Source organism: Globicephala melas, chromosome 7 (assembly GCF_963455315.2).
Source record: "Globicephala melas chromosome 7, mGloMel1.2, whole genome shotgun sequence".
Taxonomy (NCBI): Eukaryota; Metazoa; Chordata; class Mammalia; order Artiodactyla; family Delphinidae; genus Globicephala; species Globicephala melas.
Window position 1 is genome coordinate 52,039,313 of NC_083320.1, and position 22,228 is coordinate 52,061,540.

Below are 22,228 nucleotides of genomic sequence, written 5' to 3' on the forward strand. Positions count from 1 at the left end.
ACGTGGGTTCGTGCTCCGGTCCGAGAAGATCCCACATGCCGCGGAGCGTCTGGTCCCGTGAGCCATGGCCGCTGAGCCTGCGCGTCCGGAGCCTGTGCTCCGCAACGGGAGAGGCCACAACGGTGAGAGGCCCGCGTACCGCAAAACAAACAAACAAAAAAAACAGTATCATTTCTAACTCCTGCTGTGCATACATAAGCAGGTTGTGGGTTTCAACCAATTCAACCCACCAAGGCCAGGAAACTGATCAAAATGACTTTGAAGTCCCATGCCTACTGAATTTTATTCTTTATCCTCCTGATATATTAGTATGCAAGACATAATACAAAATCTTGATCCACCTGCGTGTGACTAAGTTTGCAAAGACAAGAAACACAACATCACGAGAGCCTGAATGGGAGAGCTCCTAGATGATACGTTTTGGCAAATATGAGGATGCTGGGCTCACCTTTGCAGCACGTCAGGAAGCGCCCACGACTTAGAACTTCGGCATATGTTGGGGTATCGGGTGCTCTGCCAGGGTTGCAGACGCGGCTCGGAGATGTGCTGTCTAAAGCATTGCTACTCAGTCCCAGGCATCAGCAACTGGAAAGGCAAACTCGCGGCCCTCACCAACTGAATCAGACTCTCTGACGAAGGGCCCAGGACTTTGCTTTAACAAGCTCTCCAGGTGATTCTCAGTCTCACATAAGAGCAATAACAAGAACTTCTGGGCCCCTGCGTGCTGGGTGTAGGACTTGCTAGAGACAATAGGTGAAGGAGATGAAGCTCCTCCACACGAGCAGCAGGGGCCTCACTTAGCTTGCAATGCAGACTCTCCTGCCCACAACTCCAATCAGAGCCTGCATTTTAGTTAATTGATTTCCTCTGTGCGCCCGGAGGGTACTCCCTTGGGCAATCAGCCCCTGCCCCCTTCTGCCTGTCTTCTCAAGTAGTAGCTAGAATGCTCTAGGCTTCTTTTCCCTCTTTCCCTTATCAAAATCCCCATTTACCCAACAATTTGCTTCAGCCAGGTGTCAGGGGTGAGAAGTGATTTTTCTGAGCTAATGAGCTTTAGTGTAGAGTTCCTGATAAAACTAATAAAACTCAATGTGTTACTGATTCCTGTAATGTTAGCGTTAAAAAGTTAAGATTTCTGGAGATGCCTATATTTTAAGCCCAAGAATGAATCTAATGGTGGGATTCTAAGCACAGTGAGAAACTGGTAGAGAAAATAAAGGTTCTGTGGGAGCTGGAGTATTTGATATGCTACAAATCAGGCATGAGGGAGGCTGAGCTGGTCCTGGTCTTCCCCCTGGATTCCTTACCTTCCTATTTAACAGGAACTGATTGAACAAAGAATTCACCTCCAAATGGGAGCCTATCAACTCCATTCAGCTATCCCCTAGGTTTGTTACAACTACTGAATCACTCTAGCCAACTGTGAGTCCAGTATTCAAGGCGTTTTAGCGGCTCCAGGAGCCCAGGAATTAACTCAAACTGAGGGCACACCTGGGGTGGGAGTGACTTTGAAGGCCCCATTGGCACCAGTACTTTGCAGCACCTTGTAAAGTCCTGGAACCACACACTCTTGCGTTCTCCACCCACCCACCCCAGCGCCAAATCTGGAAATCTGTGATCACAGGATGGGATGGTGGCAGGGAAACATGGGTTTAAAAAAGTTTTCTAGGCAATTCCGATACACATGCCTGACTTCTCCAACGGATAATCACTGATCGGTTGTATAAGTTTTATTATTGCCCATGAAGCTTTTATACACAATTCAAGGGTGGCTACACTGTTATTACTGAAATGAGACATATCATAAAAGTACAAGTTTTCTTTCACATATGTGAAATGTTATTTTATACCTCAATTTGATCCATGCATGATTTGAGAAATACAAGTTCTCAACCAAAACATAGGTCCAAGCATGCAAAATCAACAGCTATTCTAATTTTTAATTTTGAAAATCTCTTGAACTTTACTGGCGACTCTTTTAACCCTGCACCGTTTCAAAGGAAAACACAAATTGAAGACAGCTACATTTATTAAACATTTCTTCATCAGTATGAACATCGACAATGCACTGAACATTGCCAGCAAACAGCCTGCTGGGATTGGGGCAATCATTTATTTTCGCTCAAAATTCCCAGTAGGGTTTGAAAATATGTACTTCTGCCAGTTTAACCTTGGTTTCTGTGAGTAAACTAGAACAACTGAAGTAAATAAACCAAACCAAATCTTTTGAATTTCAGTTGTTTACAAGGTACCTCATTGACAGGAAACAAGCCTTTCTGAAGTGGAGATTGTGGCAAATTTTTACAAGACAATAAAAACCATTTTCCCCTTTATATTATAAAAACAATGTTACCACATAGAGAGGGGAAGATTAAATTCACCCATAATCTCATCACCCTAATGTGTCATCTTTTAATCTCTATCCACAAACATGATTTCTACATAGTTGTAACTTGTGTATTTACATAATTTTGATAAAATCACTATTTAAATTCTCATATACAGGACTGTATGTATACTCCTCTTTAAGAAAATTATACAGTGTAAAACCTACAAAATGCAATATGTCCATCAATCCCAAAATACCCAAGAGCTTCAACCTTCCAGACCAAACTACAACTGCATTTCTTTCCTTCTGCACTGGAGCATATGAACTATGACAAGGCTAACATTGGTCTGAGTTCACCATCTGTAAAATAGCATAGGTAAAACACTGCTACAAATTTTTAAAGTTATCTACATCGTTTAGCACATTTTCTTTGTGCAATCTTTATAAAACCTTAAAATTACATCTTAATTATCTCCATACTAATTGAATCAATAATCTTCAATCATTCTTAATTATCATTCCACTGTTCTTGACCTTGTTTTTTAGGCAAAGTGGTTAATACACATGAGAAATAAAGGGCATCTGCACCCAAGTACACTTTCCATGCCAAAGGGGCAAGCAGCACTATTTAGGTAGAGTAGGTTCTGTGATGGCAGAAATACCAGCCTGGGTTTAGCAGATGTCGTCTGTGTGATCTTGAGCCAATCATTTTGTCCCCTTGCACTTCAGGTACTTTACTGTAAAATGTAAAATGAATACTTGCATTCTATCTCTTTGGGGATATCATTGCAAAAACTAGAATATAAGTAAAGCATTTTAAAATCCTCAGATGAAAGGTACAACATGTTTTAAAGATTTCATTTTTATTAGGATTGATTGACAAATATAACTTATTATTAACCTGTATACTAAAAGTTCTCTGTATCATTCTGGTTAAAAAGTAGCAGATGAGTTCCCATTTTCAATGTTTCAAGAACAGGTCTGGAGAGCGCGCTGAACTGGTTTCATTTGGTGACACACTGACATCTAGTGGAGATCTATGGTGTGCTATGGAATACCATACATCCCACAATAACTCCACAGTTCTGGTGGGGGCAAAGAGAAGCAAAAGCACCTTTTGGTCTTTATGCGAAGCATCAAGAAAATATACAAATGAATTAAAAAACAAAGGTACACTTCCTGTATATTTACGTTTTCCCGTGTTCAATTAAAAATACCGGCCAATTCTCAAGACATTTAATCAGAAGTTGTGGGATGATGTGCGGTGGGTAGCAACAAGCTCCTCAGCACTGTAGCTTTGGGAGATGCCAGAAAACCTCCCTCTGATTCAGAGTTTAAAGGAACAACGTAACTATGTGCTCAGCTGCTCTGCTTTTCCTACAACCATGGCGAGCAAAGCTGGAGGGGGGGGCGATGGGGGAGAAGACAAGGCAGGGGAAGGGAGGGAAGGGAAGGAGAATGTGTGGGAAATAAGTTTTCTAAGTTTTTCATTACATCCCGTGAGTTAAATTTTGTACCTCTTTGTGGCTAGAATTTTATTAAATCCAGAGGGAGAGTTTCTTTAAGCAAATATATGTGTAACCTTTCTGGCATATCACGAAACATTTATCTAAACCTGCTCCCGTAGTACACTGCATTTACTCTGGAATAAAAATATAAAATAAAATGTTTCTACGATTACACTTAGCTTTCACAAACGTCTAGCACCATCGTTAAAGTGTGGCTCTGTGTTTCCTCTTCATCCCTTCCAAAGACTACGAGAAGCATAGCTGAGTGGCCTTGGGAGGAAGTAAATCTGACACTCATATTTTTAACACGTGACTATTTAAATTAAGATAAACAAATATTCACTGGAAGATTGTCACAGTCACATCAGATCTGCTTCAGTACCGATTTAATTTAAATTCTGCCTCCCCACTTCCCCACCCCCTTTAGTGAAAGTGGGCAGGTCTGAGTGCAGCTGGTCTACTGGATCCACACCTGCCTGCTTCCTTGTTTTCTACCGAGCTTCAACCACTGGATGAGGCTTCTTGACACCACTGTTTAATGGCTTCGTTATTCCAGTGAACAGGAAAGTTTGAAGAGGATGAATTCTGGAAGCTGGAATAAAGAATTTGTTTTATACTGCTGTGTGCTTTTAGCCTCTGGTTCTGGCAGACCCTTCCACCACACCTCTTCTGGAGGAAAAAAAAAAAAAGAAAAAGAAAGAAGAAAAAAAAGAAAGAAAGTGAAAACATCTTACTGTTGGTCTGGAGGAAACATGGGATTAAAAGAAACCTCAAGGATTAGGAAAGTGTGATTTTTCTCTAGAGAAGAACGTGCATGAGTTTGTTCCCACCACACCCAGAATGAGTCTAAATTCTTTAATTCCTTCAGTCTTTCATTTTTGTCTGGGAATCAGAAGAGTCATCTAGAAATGATTAGACCAGACCAGCTCTCAAGTGTAAAATCTAGAAGAATCTTACAGCATCTACATTGCTTAATTATAATCAAACACTCTGAAATAGATATGTATCCATTATTGGTCTGTTAAATTTAAAAAAATGAAATATACTCACTTATGTCCTTCTTGGCAATTAAGAGTAAACTCCAATCTTCAGAGCCCAGAGACAAAAACAAACAAACAAAAAACAACAAAAAAAGATGCGACACAACCTATTAGCACAAGCAAAAACAATGTTCTAACAGTGAAGCTTCATGCTGTACTCAAAAATATAATTATCCATACAATTTGCAATTGTATTGTTTTACTGCTTAAAAAAAGTCTCTCCAGACACTTTACACTGCTCAGTGTTTTACTACTAAACAAAATTCTCCCATCATTTTCCCAACATTTCTGCAGTGTTCTTCATTGTTTTTTGTTCAGTTATATAATTGAGGAAAGTCAGGCCCAAGAGAAGTTAAAAAAAAAAAATCCACTGACAGAATAAGACAGTACATAAGAAATTTGAAAGCTTAGTTACTCTACCACAGGCTGGTGTTTAATTAAACTATTTTGACCCTAGAGTTCAGAATCTGAAGACCCAGGAGTTAGAATTGAAATAACTACTATTGCAGTGTTTTACTCATGAAGTAACTATTGTGGATACATCAATGACCTTTAATTACTCTAAGCGCTAATACAACTAAAATTTAAAACTTGTGATCTCTCTATTCATTTCTTTCAAGACAAAGCGTCAAAATATGTCAGGTGGCAACTCTTGGTAATTAGTTTTCATATATGTGTAATAAATACTTTATTTGAAGGTAACGTTTTATTTTGGAAATGATGATTTTAAAGATTCCTGGGCAGGACCCGGACTTAAGAGCTAAGGTTACTATCCCTACTGTGTTAAATAAGCAGATTGCAGTGATTTTCAGAGAAGCCGTGAGTCCTTTGGGTGTAAATGTGTCCTCCTAAGTCACTCTTCTAGTTCCGTTGTCCCAGGTATGCCACTACACAGTAGACAGGAACTGAGTCTTCCAGACATGTTCCAGACAAGTTGTAGATGCTAAAGAAGCGGTGACTCTGAAGTTCAGTCCTTGGGTGTGTTATATGAAATGAATCTAGAGAAGTGGCCAGAGTACCTGTGCACAATATATCACTGTCAGAAAAAGAATTTACAGTAACATTATAGAATCAATAGTAATACAGAATGCCCCAGTCTTTGTGATCTTGGCTTCTCTGGAAATGTAGAAAAAATAGAAACAGGTCTGACTTACAGAATCCGAGGAAACTTTTTATTGATCTCTTTATCCTTCCAGAATTAGGAGAGCAGGCAATACAGTATCTTTAACCCCAGCTCAAAGGAGTAAACCTTTTCCCAAAGCTTAAATGGGATGGACGTTTTCTCCACATCACAGTGCCCTGTCCTAAATCAACCATCAACATCCTCCGTCAACAAACAGAACCCACAACCAAGTGCAGAAGGACGGCGCTTTTGCTGTTTCTCTTCAGATGTCCCCACTGGAGTGTTCTCATGTTGTGGGCTTTTGGCATCCTAACACCCAGTCTTCCCCTAATGATAACCACAGAATTACATAAATCCTACTTTGAAAATACACGGAGAGAAAATACATTTCCAGCAAATCACTAGGAAAGCTCTAACAAGCTGCAAATAAGGAAGAATACAAAACGATTTCTAATTTAAGTAACAAAATACAGGGCTTTAGAGATGCTATTTATTGCAGTCTTCCAGCCAGGCCTTAAATAACGAAATGGCTGTCTTAGCAAGGTGCCTGAGGAGAGGTATTAACCAGGGGAATCAAATGAAACTGAGGAGAGACAATCAACGTGAGACCTAAAAACCTCTGCTCCTTTAGACTCACTTCAACAACATTTGCAAACCCTCCCCCCCTTTGATGTCAACTCTCGTTAGCCTAACAGTTAACTTTAAACCTGGAAAGTTTTGTGCCCATGTTTAAATGTGGCCGAATACTCGTTAATCTTTCTAGAAACATATCACTATCATGAAAATAAAAACAAGTGGTACCATACGCCAAACTGATACACAGTGCTCATCCACTGATTATGTACTTGCCTACACTTGGAATGTCATTTTATGAAGGCACTTACGTATAGTTAGTAAGTAAGCTAAAACACTTCCAAATATTCAAATCCAGCAAAAAAAAAAAAAAAAAAAAGCACAAAGTTGCCCACTCATCACTGAATTATTCTGGATTGAACAGAAGGCTAAATTTCAGCACTGCCAAATGCTATTAGGCACAGAAGCAATGCACCATCTGTCTTGAAGTAACAAGTATATCAATTCAGATATAAAATACTGGTGTGCCAAGCAAAGTATCTTAAGCAATCTATTTTCTGATGCTTGAAACTTAACACAGCCAGCAACAAGGTTATATGCATCAATACTTGAACCGCTAGTAGTAAAAGAAATTATAAAAGTGTCAGAACATCAAAGAGTTGTAGTCAGTCCTATGAGCAGGAAGGCCTTGAAGAAGAGTCAGAAGATTAAGGAAGTTTTCTCAATGAGTCACTATTGCTATTTCTCTGAGAAAATATTTTTAAGTGATAGATAGAACGGCTGCCATTGGCCAGAATGACTCTGGTATTTTACTGAAAACCAGTGCATCTGAACCTACTACTGAAATAGATGCTGCTTCATCATATGGGGGCGTACTGATGTCATGACAGAAAGCTGGACTTCTAAGGAGTTTGGACTGGACTCTGAAAACAGTGGGCAGCCACTGAAGTCTGTGAGCGAGGAGTGTGCTTACTCTGGGAAGATTAATGTGACCTCAGCATGAAGAAAAGATTGGAGTCCTTTGTATAGACAAGAGGGTGACTTAAAAGACTCCTGCAGATAAGGGCCTGAATTAGACCTAGGACTGAAAAATCTGAGAACAGAATCCAAACATGCTATTCTTCAGAAATAAGGTGAAAAGCCAGCAACTATTAGCCTGTATAAGCGTGAGAGATAGTCTAAAGAATATTATGATGATTAATTTAGGTTAAGAAAGAGGAGTCATACCCTATTTAAGTTCAGATAATTAGTTGGGTATAAATGCAATAATCACACAGCAAAAGTACTGTTCAGCAAGACTCAATCAGGAAAAGAGCTGACTAAGTATTTCTTAATTCCTGACTCTCTAGGCAAAATTAAGTGGTTGAGCCAACTGTGATGTTTCGGGTCTGTCACTGACCAGGTTTTCACAGAAAATAAGCTAAGAAGTGCCCCATTTCTTACGTATGAACCTTGGAAGCAGGAAGTCAGGACAGGAGCAGGGAAAGAGAAACACAATAGAAGGTATGAGTCCTGGTCCTTAGCTCACTGCCCCATGGGTTCTCTGGAAATGAAACTTGCCCTTCAAATTCCCTACTTCCTGAGTAAGATAAAGGGACAGAAGGCCTGGAACTGGAAGTGTCTTCCCATGGAACCAGGGGTAGAAGTCAGGGTAATAGGAGTTGGCATCTCTGCATCCTTCTCTCACTACTACGTTACAAAGTAGACCTGGGGTAAACACTGCTCTATTTTCTAGAATCATCTGAATGGGCAAGAAAGGATTTTTGATAAGCCATTTTCCTGAGAGCTCTCTGTGCTTACCTAGGCCATCTCTTTTCCTGACTAGACTTTGATGAGCTCTTTGGGAAATGTAAGTTTCTCCCACTTCCAGCATGTAAAGCAGCATTAGTTATAAATACTTAAATCTGTTGATTTAAAAATTTAAATCTAGTTAAGTTTGGTGTCAAGGTAGATTCCTCAATGACAAGGAAAATCACTTCAAGGAAAGAAAATATTAAGGTACTCAAGATTCAAGTCAGCTAATATTTGCTAACCATACTTGATGAAGAACAGTCATTCCAGACACTAGGGGAATTTTAATTACTTGTTCATGATTAACATGTAACTATAAAATCAAAGGCCCATCTAGCTAAACAATTCACTTAACCATTCATTTATTCTCTCGACAATAAATGACCACTCTCCGGGGCACAGAGGAGTCACACAGACACATGAGGTCTGGTCCCCCCATCCTCCCTTTCGGCCAATAACCACTTCCTACTTCGTGGAGGAGTAGAAGCCACAAGAAAGCTTCCCACTACCACATCTACCCTCCAGCCTGGACCTATCCCCTTGCCCGCTGCTTGTTCTATTAACTAGGGATGGGATGAGATGTTGCATTCCCAGAAAAGGACAATCACTTCACTTGTGTGCTACATCCCATCTTCTCCTGCCTAACTAGTAGAGCTCAAGTTTCGTGAAGGTCAGTACTGCTTTAAGTGGGGATACTGTGCTTCCAAAGAGCTCCTAGTCTATTCAGGAAGAGAAAGAAATGTCCAAGGGAAGTGCAGGGAGTTTTGGAAACACCCCCAGTAAAGCACAAATGATTTTCTCGAGGACATTGCTTCTCTGCCCTACTCATCCGTTTCTCCCTCTCTGTTTATCTTTCCCATCAACATACGGTATAATTCTCCCCCATCTTAAAAAAAGAAAACTACTCTCTATTGCAAAACTGTCAGAAGTCTACAGTTTCTATTACCTTTGGCACCTACTCCAACAGAGCTTTTGATCTCGCCACTCCAACAAAACGATGCTTGCCATCAGTCAGTTGCTAAATAAAATGGCCATTCCGGTCCACATCTGCACCTTACGTGGCTCATCAGTCGCATCTGAAGCTGTAGATCATTCCCACCTCCGTGAAACTTTTCACCTCCTTTTCAGGTCCCCACGCTCTCCAAGGCTTCTCCTTTTTACTTCCTGATTGCTCCTTCCTGGGTTCCTTTGCTGATTCCTCGTGTCTGTCCTCAGCTTCTTAATGTTGGAGTGCCCAGACTTCTTTCTTCTCTAGCAGCACTCATTTCCTTGATGATCTCATCCAGTCCCACAGCTGTAAATATCACCTATCCACTCATGAATCCCAAATGTTGTGCCTGGCCCAGAACTCACTCCTGAATTCCAGGTCCGGATGTCCACTGCTCTGACGCCTCCATCTGGATGCTTAACAGGCACTTCCAACTTAACCTGTCAAAAGTGAGGCTCTTCATCTGTCTCCAGTCCTGCTGAACGCCACCACCCCCCACCCGCCGCCCCCAGGTTCCTCACCTTAATTAACTACAACTCTAGGCTTCTAGTTTGCTCAGGCGCCAAACTTTGACTCCTTTTTACACCACATAGTTAGATCTATGAGCAAATCTTATTGGCTACCTTGAACCAGAATCTGATCGTTTCTTACCATCTACACTAATGCCATCCAGGTTGGAGTCATCAGTATCTCTAGCCTGGCTCCCTCTCCCCTCCCCCCCAAGTCTTTTTCCTAATGGTAATCAGAAATTCTCAAACAGGTCATAAACCTATCATTCTTTGGCTAAAAAACCCTCCGGTGGCTTCCATCTTACTTAGAGTACTACCCAAACTCCTCACAAGGCACTCCACACACTACGCGGCCCTACGTGACCTGTTCAGCTGTCATCTTCTTGACTTTGCCTCTTGCTGTTCTAGTTGCTGCTTTCTCTGCCCCACCTTCTCCGGGCCCTTGCTGGTTTCGGCAAACACTGAGCATGCCCCTGCCCCAGGTCTTTTCATTTGCTATTTCCTTTGCCTGCAATTCTCTTATCCCTCACCATCTTCAGCTCTTGACTCATCTTTTTGGTGAGGTCTTCTCTGATTACCCTTTCACAACTGCACTGCAACCTCCCCCTTCTCCCTCTCAGCACACTCCCTATTTCTCTTCCCCGTTTTGTTTCTGACATAGCACTTACCGTCATACATATACACTTTTCCCCCCTTTTTAAACTTTGTCACCTTGAACTGGAAAGTAAACGCCCTAAGGATAGGGATTTTTGTGTGGTTTGTTCACTGCTAATCCTAAGTATTTAAACCAATGTTAGTGAAATGAATTGGATCCCTGATTTCTAGGGGCTCGTGATCAAGGGAGGTGACAATACAAATAAAATGTGTCATTAAAAAAATTACAAGGGGTAAGACAGGAATAAAGACACAGACCTACTGGAGAACGGACTTGAGGATATGGGGAGGGGGAAGGGTGAGCTGTGACAGGGCGAGAGAGAGTCATGGACATATACACACTACCAAACGTAAGGTAGATAGCTAGTGGGAAGCAGCCGCATGGAACAGGGATATCGGCTGGGTGCTTTGTGACTGCCTGGAGGGGTGGGATAGGGAGGGTGGGAGGGAGGGAGACGCAAGAGGGAAGAGATATGGGAACATATGTATAACTGATTCACTTTGTTATAAAGCAGAAACTAACACACCCTTGTAAAGCAATTATACCCCAATAAAGATGTTAAAAAAAAATTACAGAAGAAAAAACTGTCCCACATGAATACTTAAAATGACCTTTACTATTTGGGAATTGTGTGGCCAGGGAAAGAGTTCAGCAGAGGGCTAATGTGCTCCTAAAAAACGATAAAGGAATCAGGCAAGGGGTGCCAGCAATATCCCTGCAATATAGCTTTACTCCCTCACCTTGTGTTTCTTATAATTACTCTTCTTCATCACTAGGGAGATGAAGGAATGACATGCTCATATAAAGACTTGTCATAAAGCACTCCGGTCTCAGTCCTAGAGAATCTTTAACATTACTTACACACTTGCCCCGGAGTATCAGGACCTCTCTTGGTGACCAACAACGCTCAGTAACCTGTTCTCCATGGGTTTATCTCTCTCCCCTCTCAGTGTGAGATGGGCCTGGAGCAGTAAGCAGCCAACATACCTGAATTTGCTTAGCCAACTTACAAAATACTCATGTTACAATGAGAAGGCGGAATTACACTTCTGGAATTAGGGAGCTTCTACCCTGTCACCTTTCAATTACACCTATTGGCTCAGGAATAACGGGGCAATAAAGAAAAAAAGTGACCTGTTTGGTTCTTTGTCCTATTCTATCTCCCTTTCTCACAGAAGATAGAAGTGGGAAAGAAAAACCAAATGAAGAGATTTGGATAATATTTCAATGACTAACTTTCAACACTCCAGGACTGCCCCCTCCCTTTGTACTACTATACAGTACAGTATACTTGTTCCTCTTCCCTAAAATATTTCTCTTAAAAGAAATTTTTTCAAAAGCTACCACTTTTCATTTTTCCTATCAGATACCCCTAAAAGAATACTGTAAGCAGACACATATATTCCATTGTCTTCTTCCTTTTTACCAGTAAAAAGGAATAGGAGAAATATATCATTTAAGACAGTAATGATAATGGGAAATGATGTACATTTTGTAGGACAGAAAGCATTTTGGTATATTTAAGGACTTTTAAAATTACAAGATTCATTCTCCATTTAAAACAAGTAGGCATTAAGTAGGTTATGAAAATAACCCATTGCTACTTCTCACATTTCAAGTTTACAGGAATATCACCTACCAAGTATAAAGCACTGAATCAGTATGATGGGGGATTAAAGAAGACATGACTTATATGCTTTACATGGTCCCTGGATAACCTTATGGAGAAGATTACACCCATGATATAATATTCATTCTTTCACCAAACGTATATCATGTTATATACTGGGCTAAGATACAGAGACAAGGACTATAGATATTATCCTCCAAAAGCTCACTATCCAGAAGTATGCATAAAGTGTTAAACTGAATATAATAAAGTATCAAAATGCACGCTAGAGATATTGGATATTCAGAGTAGTTTGAAAGACAGTAATTATTTTCAAAGCATCAAATAGTATTAAGAATGTTTAACATCATATAGATTAGATAAAACTTACCTAATTATTATACTAATATTTTCATAGCTAATCAGCAGGGACATCTGTTTGATTTCTCATTCAGTAGAAAATGGATACACATTAGCAAAGATGTGTTCTCCTCTGCTAACAAGAGGGAAAAATCTATTTGGACAGGAGAAAAACTATTTAAGAATGTATTCATCTCTGCATGCATCACAGTGCCTGAAATGACCTTCAATTAGCAAACTCTTAAAATTTGTAGAATAAACTCACCATGGAGGTCAGTTAAGGTGGTATATAGTATAACCACCCTCCCCCCTCCACCCCTTCCATCCAAAAGAAAAAAGGAAAGAAAAAAGAATTCTTGCCCAGAAGGGCACCTGGCTTGTTTGATCACACTTGGAAATATGTACATGCTTGAATTGCTTCTATTATTTCCGATGTTTGTTGGTGTCTCAAGAGAAACAGAGAGACTGACAGACTGAAGGTACATGATAGTAAAATGGAAAGGTTTCATTAAAAGAGCTGGACTTGAGATAAACTTTAGGAATTGGAAGATTTTGGGGAAAAACTGCTTTTAATGTTCTATGTTAAAAAGACCTGCATAATTGGCTTTAGCCTCACTGGATTTCAGCAAGGTAACCTACAGATACAAAAGATTTAAAGTCAATTTATAGTTCTCTAAATGCACTCATTGGTAATATCTAGGTTGATTCTGTCTGACAAGGTTTTAACACCACTTATCCACACCAGTCCTAGAAATTCAATTCATAACCACTTTGAAAGGACTATCATTCCACTGTGTAGAAACATCCCATTACGCACTGGAGCGGTTCACTTAAATCACTGAAGAACTTTACCAAAAAAAAGGTTAACAAACTAGTTACAAATAATTGTTATTTCAAATAATGCCTTCTACTAAAATGTAATTATGAATTATTTTTTATTATTTCGGTATTACTCGAAAAAACTTATTAATTGAAACATGAAACAAGGGATTTATTTACATATTCTATTCATCTAATGTAAGAAACACTAACTGAAATATAAGTGGATAATTATTGTAGAATCATTAGCTCAACCCCTTCAAATCATTTGCAATGGTTTTATGAAAATTATTAATGCTTCAAATCATGCCATGATTCTGTCCAAAGACCACAGTATGTCAGCTGAAGACGTGCAAATGTACTGCATTAACATGACTAGGACACAGGTTACTATGTGATGCCACAGGACTGAAACTGACTTGAGTTTTACAATGCAGTCATTCTTGTATTGCTGTAAGAACACACATGGGCAAGTAGAGGACTGACTCCAAGTACACAGCACCTCCACGTCCTTATTAGAAAGACTTAACATACACACGGGCCAAATCAAACCTACGAATTTTATCCCTGTGACACGTTAGGATATCCTAGTTTAGGAAAAAAAAAAAAAAAAGGCAATGTCTAGATAACTAATGTATCTTATTTTGAAAAAGGTCATCATTAAATGATTGATAAATTTATCAATATATATCTTCTGATGTGGTCATGTGATGCACGGTTAAATAAATTTAAAATAACATCGTTTATCTCATTTTCCAAATTAAAAAAGGGAAGCCAGTGATATTAAAAGTATTATGATCAATGTCTGAGACAGAATATAAATAAACATACCTCGTATTCATTGGAATCAATTAGTAAAGGCTTATTTTGTAAGGTTCCATTTGAGACTAAAATAGAAGATTAAAATAAGGATTGACTAAAATGCAAAATTGTACTTTATCTTATAGATTACCTTTCAGAAGGTTTCTAATTTATGTATACCCGCTTTTACATATAAACATATATATATATTAAATACTAACCGTAATGCTATAAACAAAAACTCTTAGCCTAGTGGTAAAGAATGGGGGCTGTACTTCTGCATCATACTGGTTGTGTAATCTGCATCCAGCTCTTTAACCTGTCCGTGAATCAGTTCCATTCTGTCAACTGAGGATCATCAGAGTGTCTCTCTCCTGAAGCTTTCTGAGGGATATTAAACAAGATGAGGCACCTCAGTAACTAAGTGGGGCCTGGCATGCAGTGGTTTGTGCACTGCATGGCCCCTCTGAGGGCACACAATCATAATTAGGACACTCCAGGCTCAACAGGGTACATGGTGCTATGGCCATTCTTGAGTACTTACAACATTACATTTGGACTTGTAAAATTTGCTCTTAATGAATAAGAAAAGGTCTAGGTTTTAAAATATCACAATTTACATCTAGAACAAAGTTCCATGGGGAAAAAAAAACCTATTTGTAGTACACATGGATGGACATCTACGTAACTGGGAAGTGGATCAAAAAGAGAAAAGATTTTTTAAAATTCAGAATTTTAAAAGAACCTAATAGTAGGAACCGAAATGATGACTTATTACTCAGTCCATTTGAAACTGTGGCCTGATCCCGGCAAGAGAAAGTGGAACAAGCATAACAAATTTTGTAAGATTTAGGATGACTGAGTTTGAGGACTAAGGACTAGTAGAGAACAGGGAAATAATGAAATTAACTTCTTTGAGTTTTACATAAGAGATGAAAGTGTCTTATTTAAGGCCACAAAGGTAGTTTGTGGAAGAGCCACAAATATTTTTATGTCACCAGTTCTCTCCACTCTGTCCCAGGTGAGTATGGGACACAGCCTACAAGTAAACAGTTTGGTGGTAGTAATTAGGCTGATAGCAAGTGAAGGAAGTCAAAGGATAGCATCTCCAAATATCCTGATATTCAGTATGATGAATGCTTTTCTAGGACTAAGAGAGAAGTTTATTAACCTAGGATGCAGAATGTACAATATTGGAAGTGGATAAAAACTACTTTCTACAGCTCATCTACATAGAAATCCTTAGAGCTTACATAAAAGATGCCCATTCTCATCACATTAACTTGAACTCAAAATAGTAAAGGCTCAGAGGTTTTCATAAGCCTAAGCCTGTTTGGTGTACCTCTGTAACGTGGAGAGATTCTTTTTGGGTTTTTTTTTGGCGGGGGGGCGGAGAGGCGGGTGTGCGTTAAGTGAAAGACAGATATAGAAGTGTTTATTTTTACCCTGATTTAAGACTTCTACTAACAAATACTCAAGTAGGAATCCATTATTCTTTGTGAGGGTATATACAACTAGAAATGTTTTACTTTATTATCCTGGAGCAATGTATTTTTATGCTAATAATTCCAGCCTATAAATTTTAGGGTGGTATTTTATTTCCATATTTAGGACTGGAGAAGACATTTGCCCATATTCCACAACCTTGGTTACATGACCAGAGAATTACCTCAATAACTATCCCAGTCATAAAAAAACCATTTATACTCTGTTGACCAATCTGAATATTGAAAAATAAACTCCTATAAGAAATCTAATATTTAATAATTATAACTAGAAAGAAGGAATTCATATAACCTATTAAACCCTTAAAATTCCCTATTCTTTCAACTGAGAAATAATGCCACAACTGCACAGTAATCCAGAGTTCTAGTCTACCTTCAGGGCAGACAAGGGTTTCTATGTTCATCTCTGTCTCTGCCTATATCTGTTGGACAAGTGCATAATAAGAATGGTAACGCACACCAAAAACACCATGAAAATTCAAGAACAGGATTAGAAGTCAAAAATGCATGAAAGACACAGAAGGGCTACCAGATTAAAGTTATTTGACAATGCTGCCCAATGGTGGACAGAAGTCATCATTCTGGAAACAAAATCTTGTAAGCCAGGATTTCATGTTATTTTTGGCTCAAATATCATATTATCAAAGTAGAGCTTTATGTTTTTTTGAGACCAATGGTTAAAAAACGCAGTTTTGTATATTTAAACTCATGTATTCTCTCATTAGGACTTAAAGGAAAAAAACTCTACACATTTATACGATTTCAAATGTTTTCAATTTAATAAATGATTTATTTATACTAGTCCTCTGTAGTTAATCTTCATATTCACATTTTTATCTCATCAACAATCATCTCAGACACACTTTCTAACAAGACTGACTTAAAATATTACGACAGGAAACTATGCCTTCAGGAGCATGTTTATTGTGTTTGAGATGATACATCAGGTGCTCTCTGAGCTACAAAGGGTAAAAGGAAATCCTCTCGATACAAACTGACAAAGGTAAAAGGTAAAACATTTTTCACAACAGCATGAACCACATACTCAGAGATAGATCTGGGTTTAATACAAATGACGTAATTCCTAGTCATCTACGGCTACTATTATAACTTCATACAGATAATGAATTAGGCTAAAATGCACTATAATATTTGGTAGACTTCAGGACCAGTATCCTTAGTACATCACAAAATACACTTTGATATCCCAAAGAAGCAAGACTTGCAAGTAGGCGTTTTAAACGTAACTAATCTACAGCTACAAAGTTCTACTCTTGATAGCATTTACCTTTTTGGGGAGTCTCCCAGTCTCCAAAGGATAAAAGCAGAGAGTAGAATCAGTATAACATATACACAGAAGTCCGTATTGTAAAGGCTATAAAGATTTGCAGCACAGTGAGAAGATGCCTTCTGCTCCTTCACACTGCATACAAATTATGTGAATTATGTTGCATATCGCTTGGTCCACTGTCTGGCTATCCTGTCATGTTCTGCTCTGTTGGTCAAATACTGAGTGGCTATGCTTCCAACCAGAGGATCCGCTGGAAAAGTGGAAAGAACATTAAAAGATATTATATGGTGTCTTAAAGGTTCAGTTCTAATAGTCTACTGAACTGAAATGCTGATATTTCAGCAGCAACTTGATATATAATGGCTAATTTCTCAGAAGAAAAATGTTTAAAGTAACATAATCATCTTTATATTTTAATATTAAATTAGAAAAGCCTCTTTAAAAAATAAATGTTGAGTTAATAAATCTGATTTTTAAAAATGTGTATGCCTTTAATATACAAAAACTATTTTTCACTCAGCATTTTATTGAACAATAAAAGTGTGCTAGATGATTGTATTTGTTTTTCTACAGATATTTAAAAATTAATTTTTCCAAACTCAGATTCAGAATGAAATATTTCCTTCATTCTGTACAATAACACGACTTAAATCATTACCCTTACCTCCATTTGAAAGCTTACTTGCCATTTTGCTTTAAATAGTACTGAGTGAGAAATTGAATCTGAGATGTAAATTTTATTTTGAATTTATTTTTCAAAAAAGGTGTACTATGTACTACGTACAACATTTGAAGTACACCAAACAACAGCCAGTAAAACGTAAAGCTTTCTTCCCTCCTGACTCCAACTACTCAGAAGTTTCTCTTCCTGGCAAATAATTTATACCTGTTCACAGCATTTCTACCCAGAGACATTATACACATTTATAAGCATTTAGAATATTGTTACGCATGTGTGTTTTTTTTTCAGTGCCTTGCTTTTTTACTTAATATATCTTAGAGAGTTTTCTCTATCCATTCACATAGAGCTACCTCGTTAAGCTACATCCTCTATTAATGGATATGTAGGTTATTTACAATCTTTTGCTTTAATAAAAGATGCCACAATGAATATCCTTCTATATATCATTCTATCTATCTACCTACCTATCTATCTATCTATCAATCTGTATTTTGGGTATATGTATAACTGCTAGGCCTAATATAACAGTAATAACCTTTGGTGATTGATTAAATATTTAGGAAAAATAAGCCAACTTCTTTAAAAAAATGACCACTTAGTAAGAGAGCATATGTGAAATCCCAGGTCTAAACATTATTTTTTCAAGTCAGCTACCCACATTAAAGATCATGTGTGGCTGTTAGGCATTTCTTACAGATTATGCACTAATGACTTTACCTCTGAGTTCTTATAGTCATAATCTAGTCTAACTCTCTCATCGGCTGTCATTTTAATATCGACTATTACCACATTTAATACAACCAACCATAATCCGAAAAGGAAGGGAGAACAAGAAGCCCTTCATTACTGAGAGGCTGCGTTAAAGCACATGGCAGCATGGAGGAGCAAGAGAAGGTGGCAGTGGTGTAAGAAACATTACTTTACTCGCGTCAAAAGTGGTTTGTACAACTCCATTAATTTAGAAAACAGAGAGTCACCAATGACAGGCAGAAAATAATTATAGGGTAGTATGCCATTAACAAATTAAAGGAAGTTATTGTGAAACTTCTGGTCTATTCTAATTGAAATGGCATTGATAATTTCCTCAAAAAGTGTTTTATGCTGATCTTTCTACCAACAGCATTTACTTCTCAAATTCACTTTAAACTGAAAAAAAATGCAGTTTTTGTAGCCTCACTGTATGTGTTAATAAAAATCTGCTTACCAGGGTTGCAGTCTGTCAAAAGAGAACAAATTGACAGCAAAACCTTTGAAATAGTCAAAGCAGGACTCCAGTTGTCTTTAAGGATGTCCAGGCAGATGACTCCCTGACTATTGATGTTGCAGTGATAGATTCTGGTGCGGAAAGTAACCTAAGGGCAGTGACATTAAAGACAGAAAGAAAATAAAAAGCTTTATTACCAACTAAAACTCTCACTAGCAAAAATGAAGTGGAACATATCACAGATCATAGCAAACAGCATATAATTTCATCGAAGAGCTAACAAACACTAGGTTTAAGTAATAGCAAAATTAAATGGTTTTATTTAATTCAGTTCAAAGAAATTGTTTTTACCCAGTATAGCTGGAACTATATTGCTTTTAAACCAAATGAGTCGCTGAATTGTTTAAACAAATGATACGGTAATTCTATGAATGTATGTGTGGGCATGCACTCATACACCACTATTTAAAGACAGGAAGTGAGGGAGAACAGAAACGTTTTGGTGCCAAAGGTAAGAGAAACTAGTGAATAATTTTTTTAAACATAAAACTAAAGTTACGTTAGTTTCTTAGTAGAAAAAGGTCACCAACTTAGCTAATCTCTTGCCATGTGTCAGAAAATACTGGAGAAGGTTGGTGAAATCACCAGCCTTTCTATTTCTCAGACTTTCATTTCCACAAATGGCTCACTGTCTTGTTAGACTGAGACAGTAAAATGAAACAAGTAAGGTCTTAAGCTACTGAATAAAGGAAACTATTAGATCCTTGAGATATGTGAAAAAAGAGAATAAACCATAGAAACAAACACCAGTTTCAAACAAACACAAACACAAATTGGGTGGTTAATTCTTAATTTGGAGTTGCAAAGAAAAAAGACAGTTCCTGATCCCTTGGAACTAGCAATGTACTGTGACCTCCCAAGTGGAGTCTGGGAAGAAACTGTTTAAAGCACTCAAAAGTGTATTTCTGATAAGGACGCATAATTAAAAACAAGAAAGAAACCACTGGTGTAGTGGGGAAGGAGGAGAAAGAGACCACAGTAGTACTCATTTTATCCACACTTTTGCTTTCCATGGTTTCAGTTTTGGACCCCTGAGGTCAACTGGGGTCCAAAAATATTAAATGGAAAATTCCAGAAATAAACAATTCATAAGTTTAAAATTTTGTGCTATTTTGAGTAGCATGATGAAATCTTGCACTGTCCTGATCTACCCTGCCTGGGTGTCCAGCATAATCCTGCCCAGTCAGTCTACTAAGTAGCATCTTGGCTATCAGTTCAACTGCTGCAGTATCGCAGGGCTTGTGTTCAAGTCACCCTACTTTATTTGATAATGGCCCCAAAGCTCAAGAGTAGTGATGCTGGCAACTGAGATCTGCCAAAGAGAAGCTCTAAAATTCTTGCTTTAAGTGAAAAGGTGAAAGTTTTTGACTTAATAAGGGAAGGAAAAAAAATTCTACACTGAGGTTGCTAAGATCTGTGGTAAGAATGAGTCTTCTATCCATGAAATTGTAAAAGGATAAAAACACTTGTGCTAGTTTTGCTGTTGTACCTCAAGCTGAAAACGCTACAGGCATAAGTGCTTAGTTACGATGGAAGAGGCATTAAGTTTGTACAAGATATTTTGAGACAGAGAGAGACCACAATCACATAACTTTTATTACAGTATATTGTTATAACCGCTCTAACTTTATTATTAGTTATTGTTAATTTCTTACTGTGCCTAATTTATAAATTAAACTTTATCATAGGCATTTATGCATCGGAAAAATAGCATCATATAGGGTTCAGTACTATCTGTGGTTTCAAGAATCCACTGAGGGTCCTGGAACATACCTCCTGAGGATAAGGAGGGACTACTGTATATAACTCTAGAACTGTTCTAACACAGTACATACTAGTTACACAGAGCTCTTAAAGTGTGGTTATAAGAATTAAGATGGGCTAAAAGTGTAAAATACATACCAGATTTCAAAGACAATATCAAACAGAATGTAAAATATGGCGTTAATGATGCTTCTATTGATTACATGTTGAAACGACGATATTTTTGGATACACTGGATTAAGTACAATATTATTAAAATTAATTTCACTGTTTCTATAAAAAATTACACATGTAGCTTGCATTATATTTCTATTAGGCAGCCCTGCTCCAGAATATGGGAATAACGTATGTTCATATCATTGACAGCTGACTACTCAATAGATACACATGGCTTACAAACACAATTAATACTCTGATTCCTTTCAGCTTCTAACAATCAATGAACAGAAGAGAATTAAATTTCTATTATTCTTCAAGAAGTTCAACACCTTATCTGAACTTCAAAAATAAGCAGAACTGTAGAGAAATAATTATACCTAAACCAAGATAACAGCAGAAGTCTTATTTCTTTTTCACTTGTCCAACTATAGATCTGAAGAATGCTTCATAATACTGCATAAGATATCTTAGGGAAGAGGAAGGAATCAACATTAAAGGGTTAGAAAATAAAAATATTGAGACTTTAGCAAAAAAATTAACATGCTAAATTAATAGCCATATTAACCAAAATAATTATGACAAATCATATACAGAAGTATGCTAGTCAATCTCTATTTTCCATTAAAAGATTCTAAGAAAAATGTCTCTTCCTTTAACAAAGTTTCCCTCATGTATAAAAATTTCATAAAAACTAAAATCTTGCAAACTTTTTTCTAATTTTGCTACCACGTTAAAACCAATTTCCAATATGAAAAATGATGGAAGTAGAAATAAGCCTCACTATAAATACAGTCATGTGCTATTTTGCTAAGGTTTTGTTTGCTGTAATACAGAAAACTTAAGCACTGAAGGCAAACTGAATAGTTAATGATATATTGGCTTTTAACATGTGTCATTTTGAATGTGAATACAATCTGCAGTATTGTTAACATGAGGGTTTTGTCCCTTTCTTTGATTGATCTAGCAAGAGATACTCGACATACCCGAGAACATTAAATAAGACAATCATTTAAAGATCTTAGGTTCTGATGGGACCACAAAGTAAAGCACTCAAAAACTGACAGCTGTAGTTGAGAGCCAATACCTCTAGGTGATAGGGAAACTTGGTATCTGCAATTTGAGGTAAATACCACTAGGTGGAACTGTTGTTACCTCGTTAGATAAGGGAGAACCGATCTGCCTTCTTTAAAAAAAAAAATCCTTTATTTTTACACACACACACATAACAACACACGTGCACGTGAGGCAGGCATTAAATCGCTACATATATTTTAAATAGTGAAGGGAACATAAGGAACTAGGTTGACAGTTAAGGGCTTGATAACACTTCTCCCTGACATGTCAGAAGTCTTCCTAACTACAGCATAATTATGCTCAGGCTTAATACTGATGGTAAAAACTGCTGGCTTGACTATTTTATTGGGAGAAGTCAGAGGTGGAAGCTAATCAAATAACTGT

At 37.8% G+C, this 22,228-nt stretch overlaps 1 protein-coding gene across 5 annotated transcripts in view; it reads right to left on the reverse strand.

Annotated features, from left to right (window-relative positions):
* Window positions 1-1,714: 1,714 nt before the first annotated feature.
* The window catches only part of UBE2E3 (ubiquitin conjugating enzyme E2 E3), a 102,713-nt gene continuing 82,199 nt past the window's right edge, over window positions 1,715-22,228 (reverse strand). For 4 of the 5 annotated variants that reach the window (XM_030850657.3, XM_030850665.3, XM_030850672.2 and 1 more), the window contains exons 5-6: window positions 18,788-18,935; window positions 16,515-17,151 (exon numbers count right to left, since the gene is read on the reverse strand). In XM_030850657.3, coding sequence (XP_030706517.1) covers window positions 17,054-17,151; window positions 18,788-18,935 — 246 coding nt within the window. In that variant the 3' untranslated portion in view covers window positions 16,515-17,053. Of the gene's footprint in view, window positions 4,430-4,887; window positions 4,924-16,514; window positions 17,152-18,787; window positions 18,936-22,228 lie in introns of those variants that run through there. The other variant, XM_060302188.2, reaches the window with a different exon arrangement.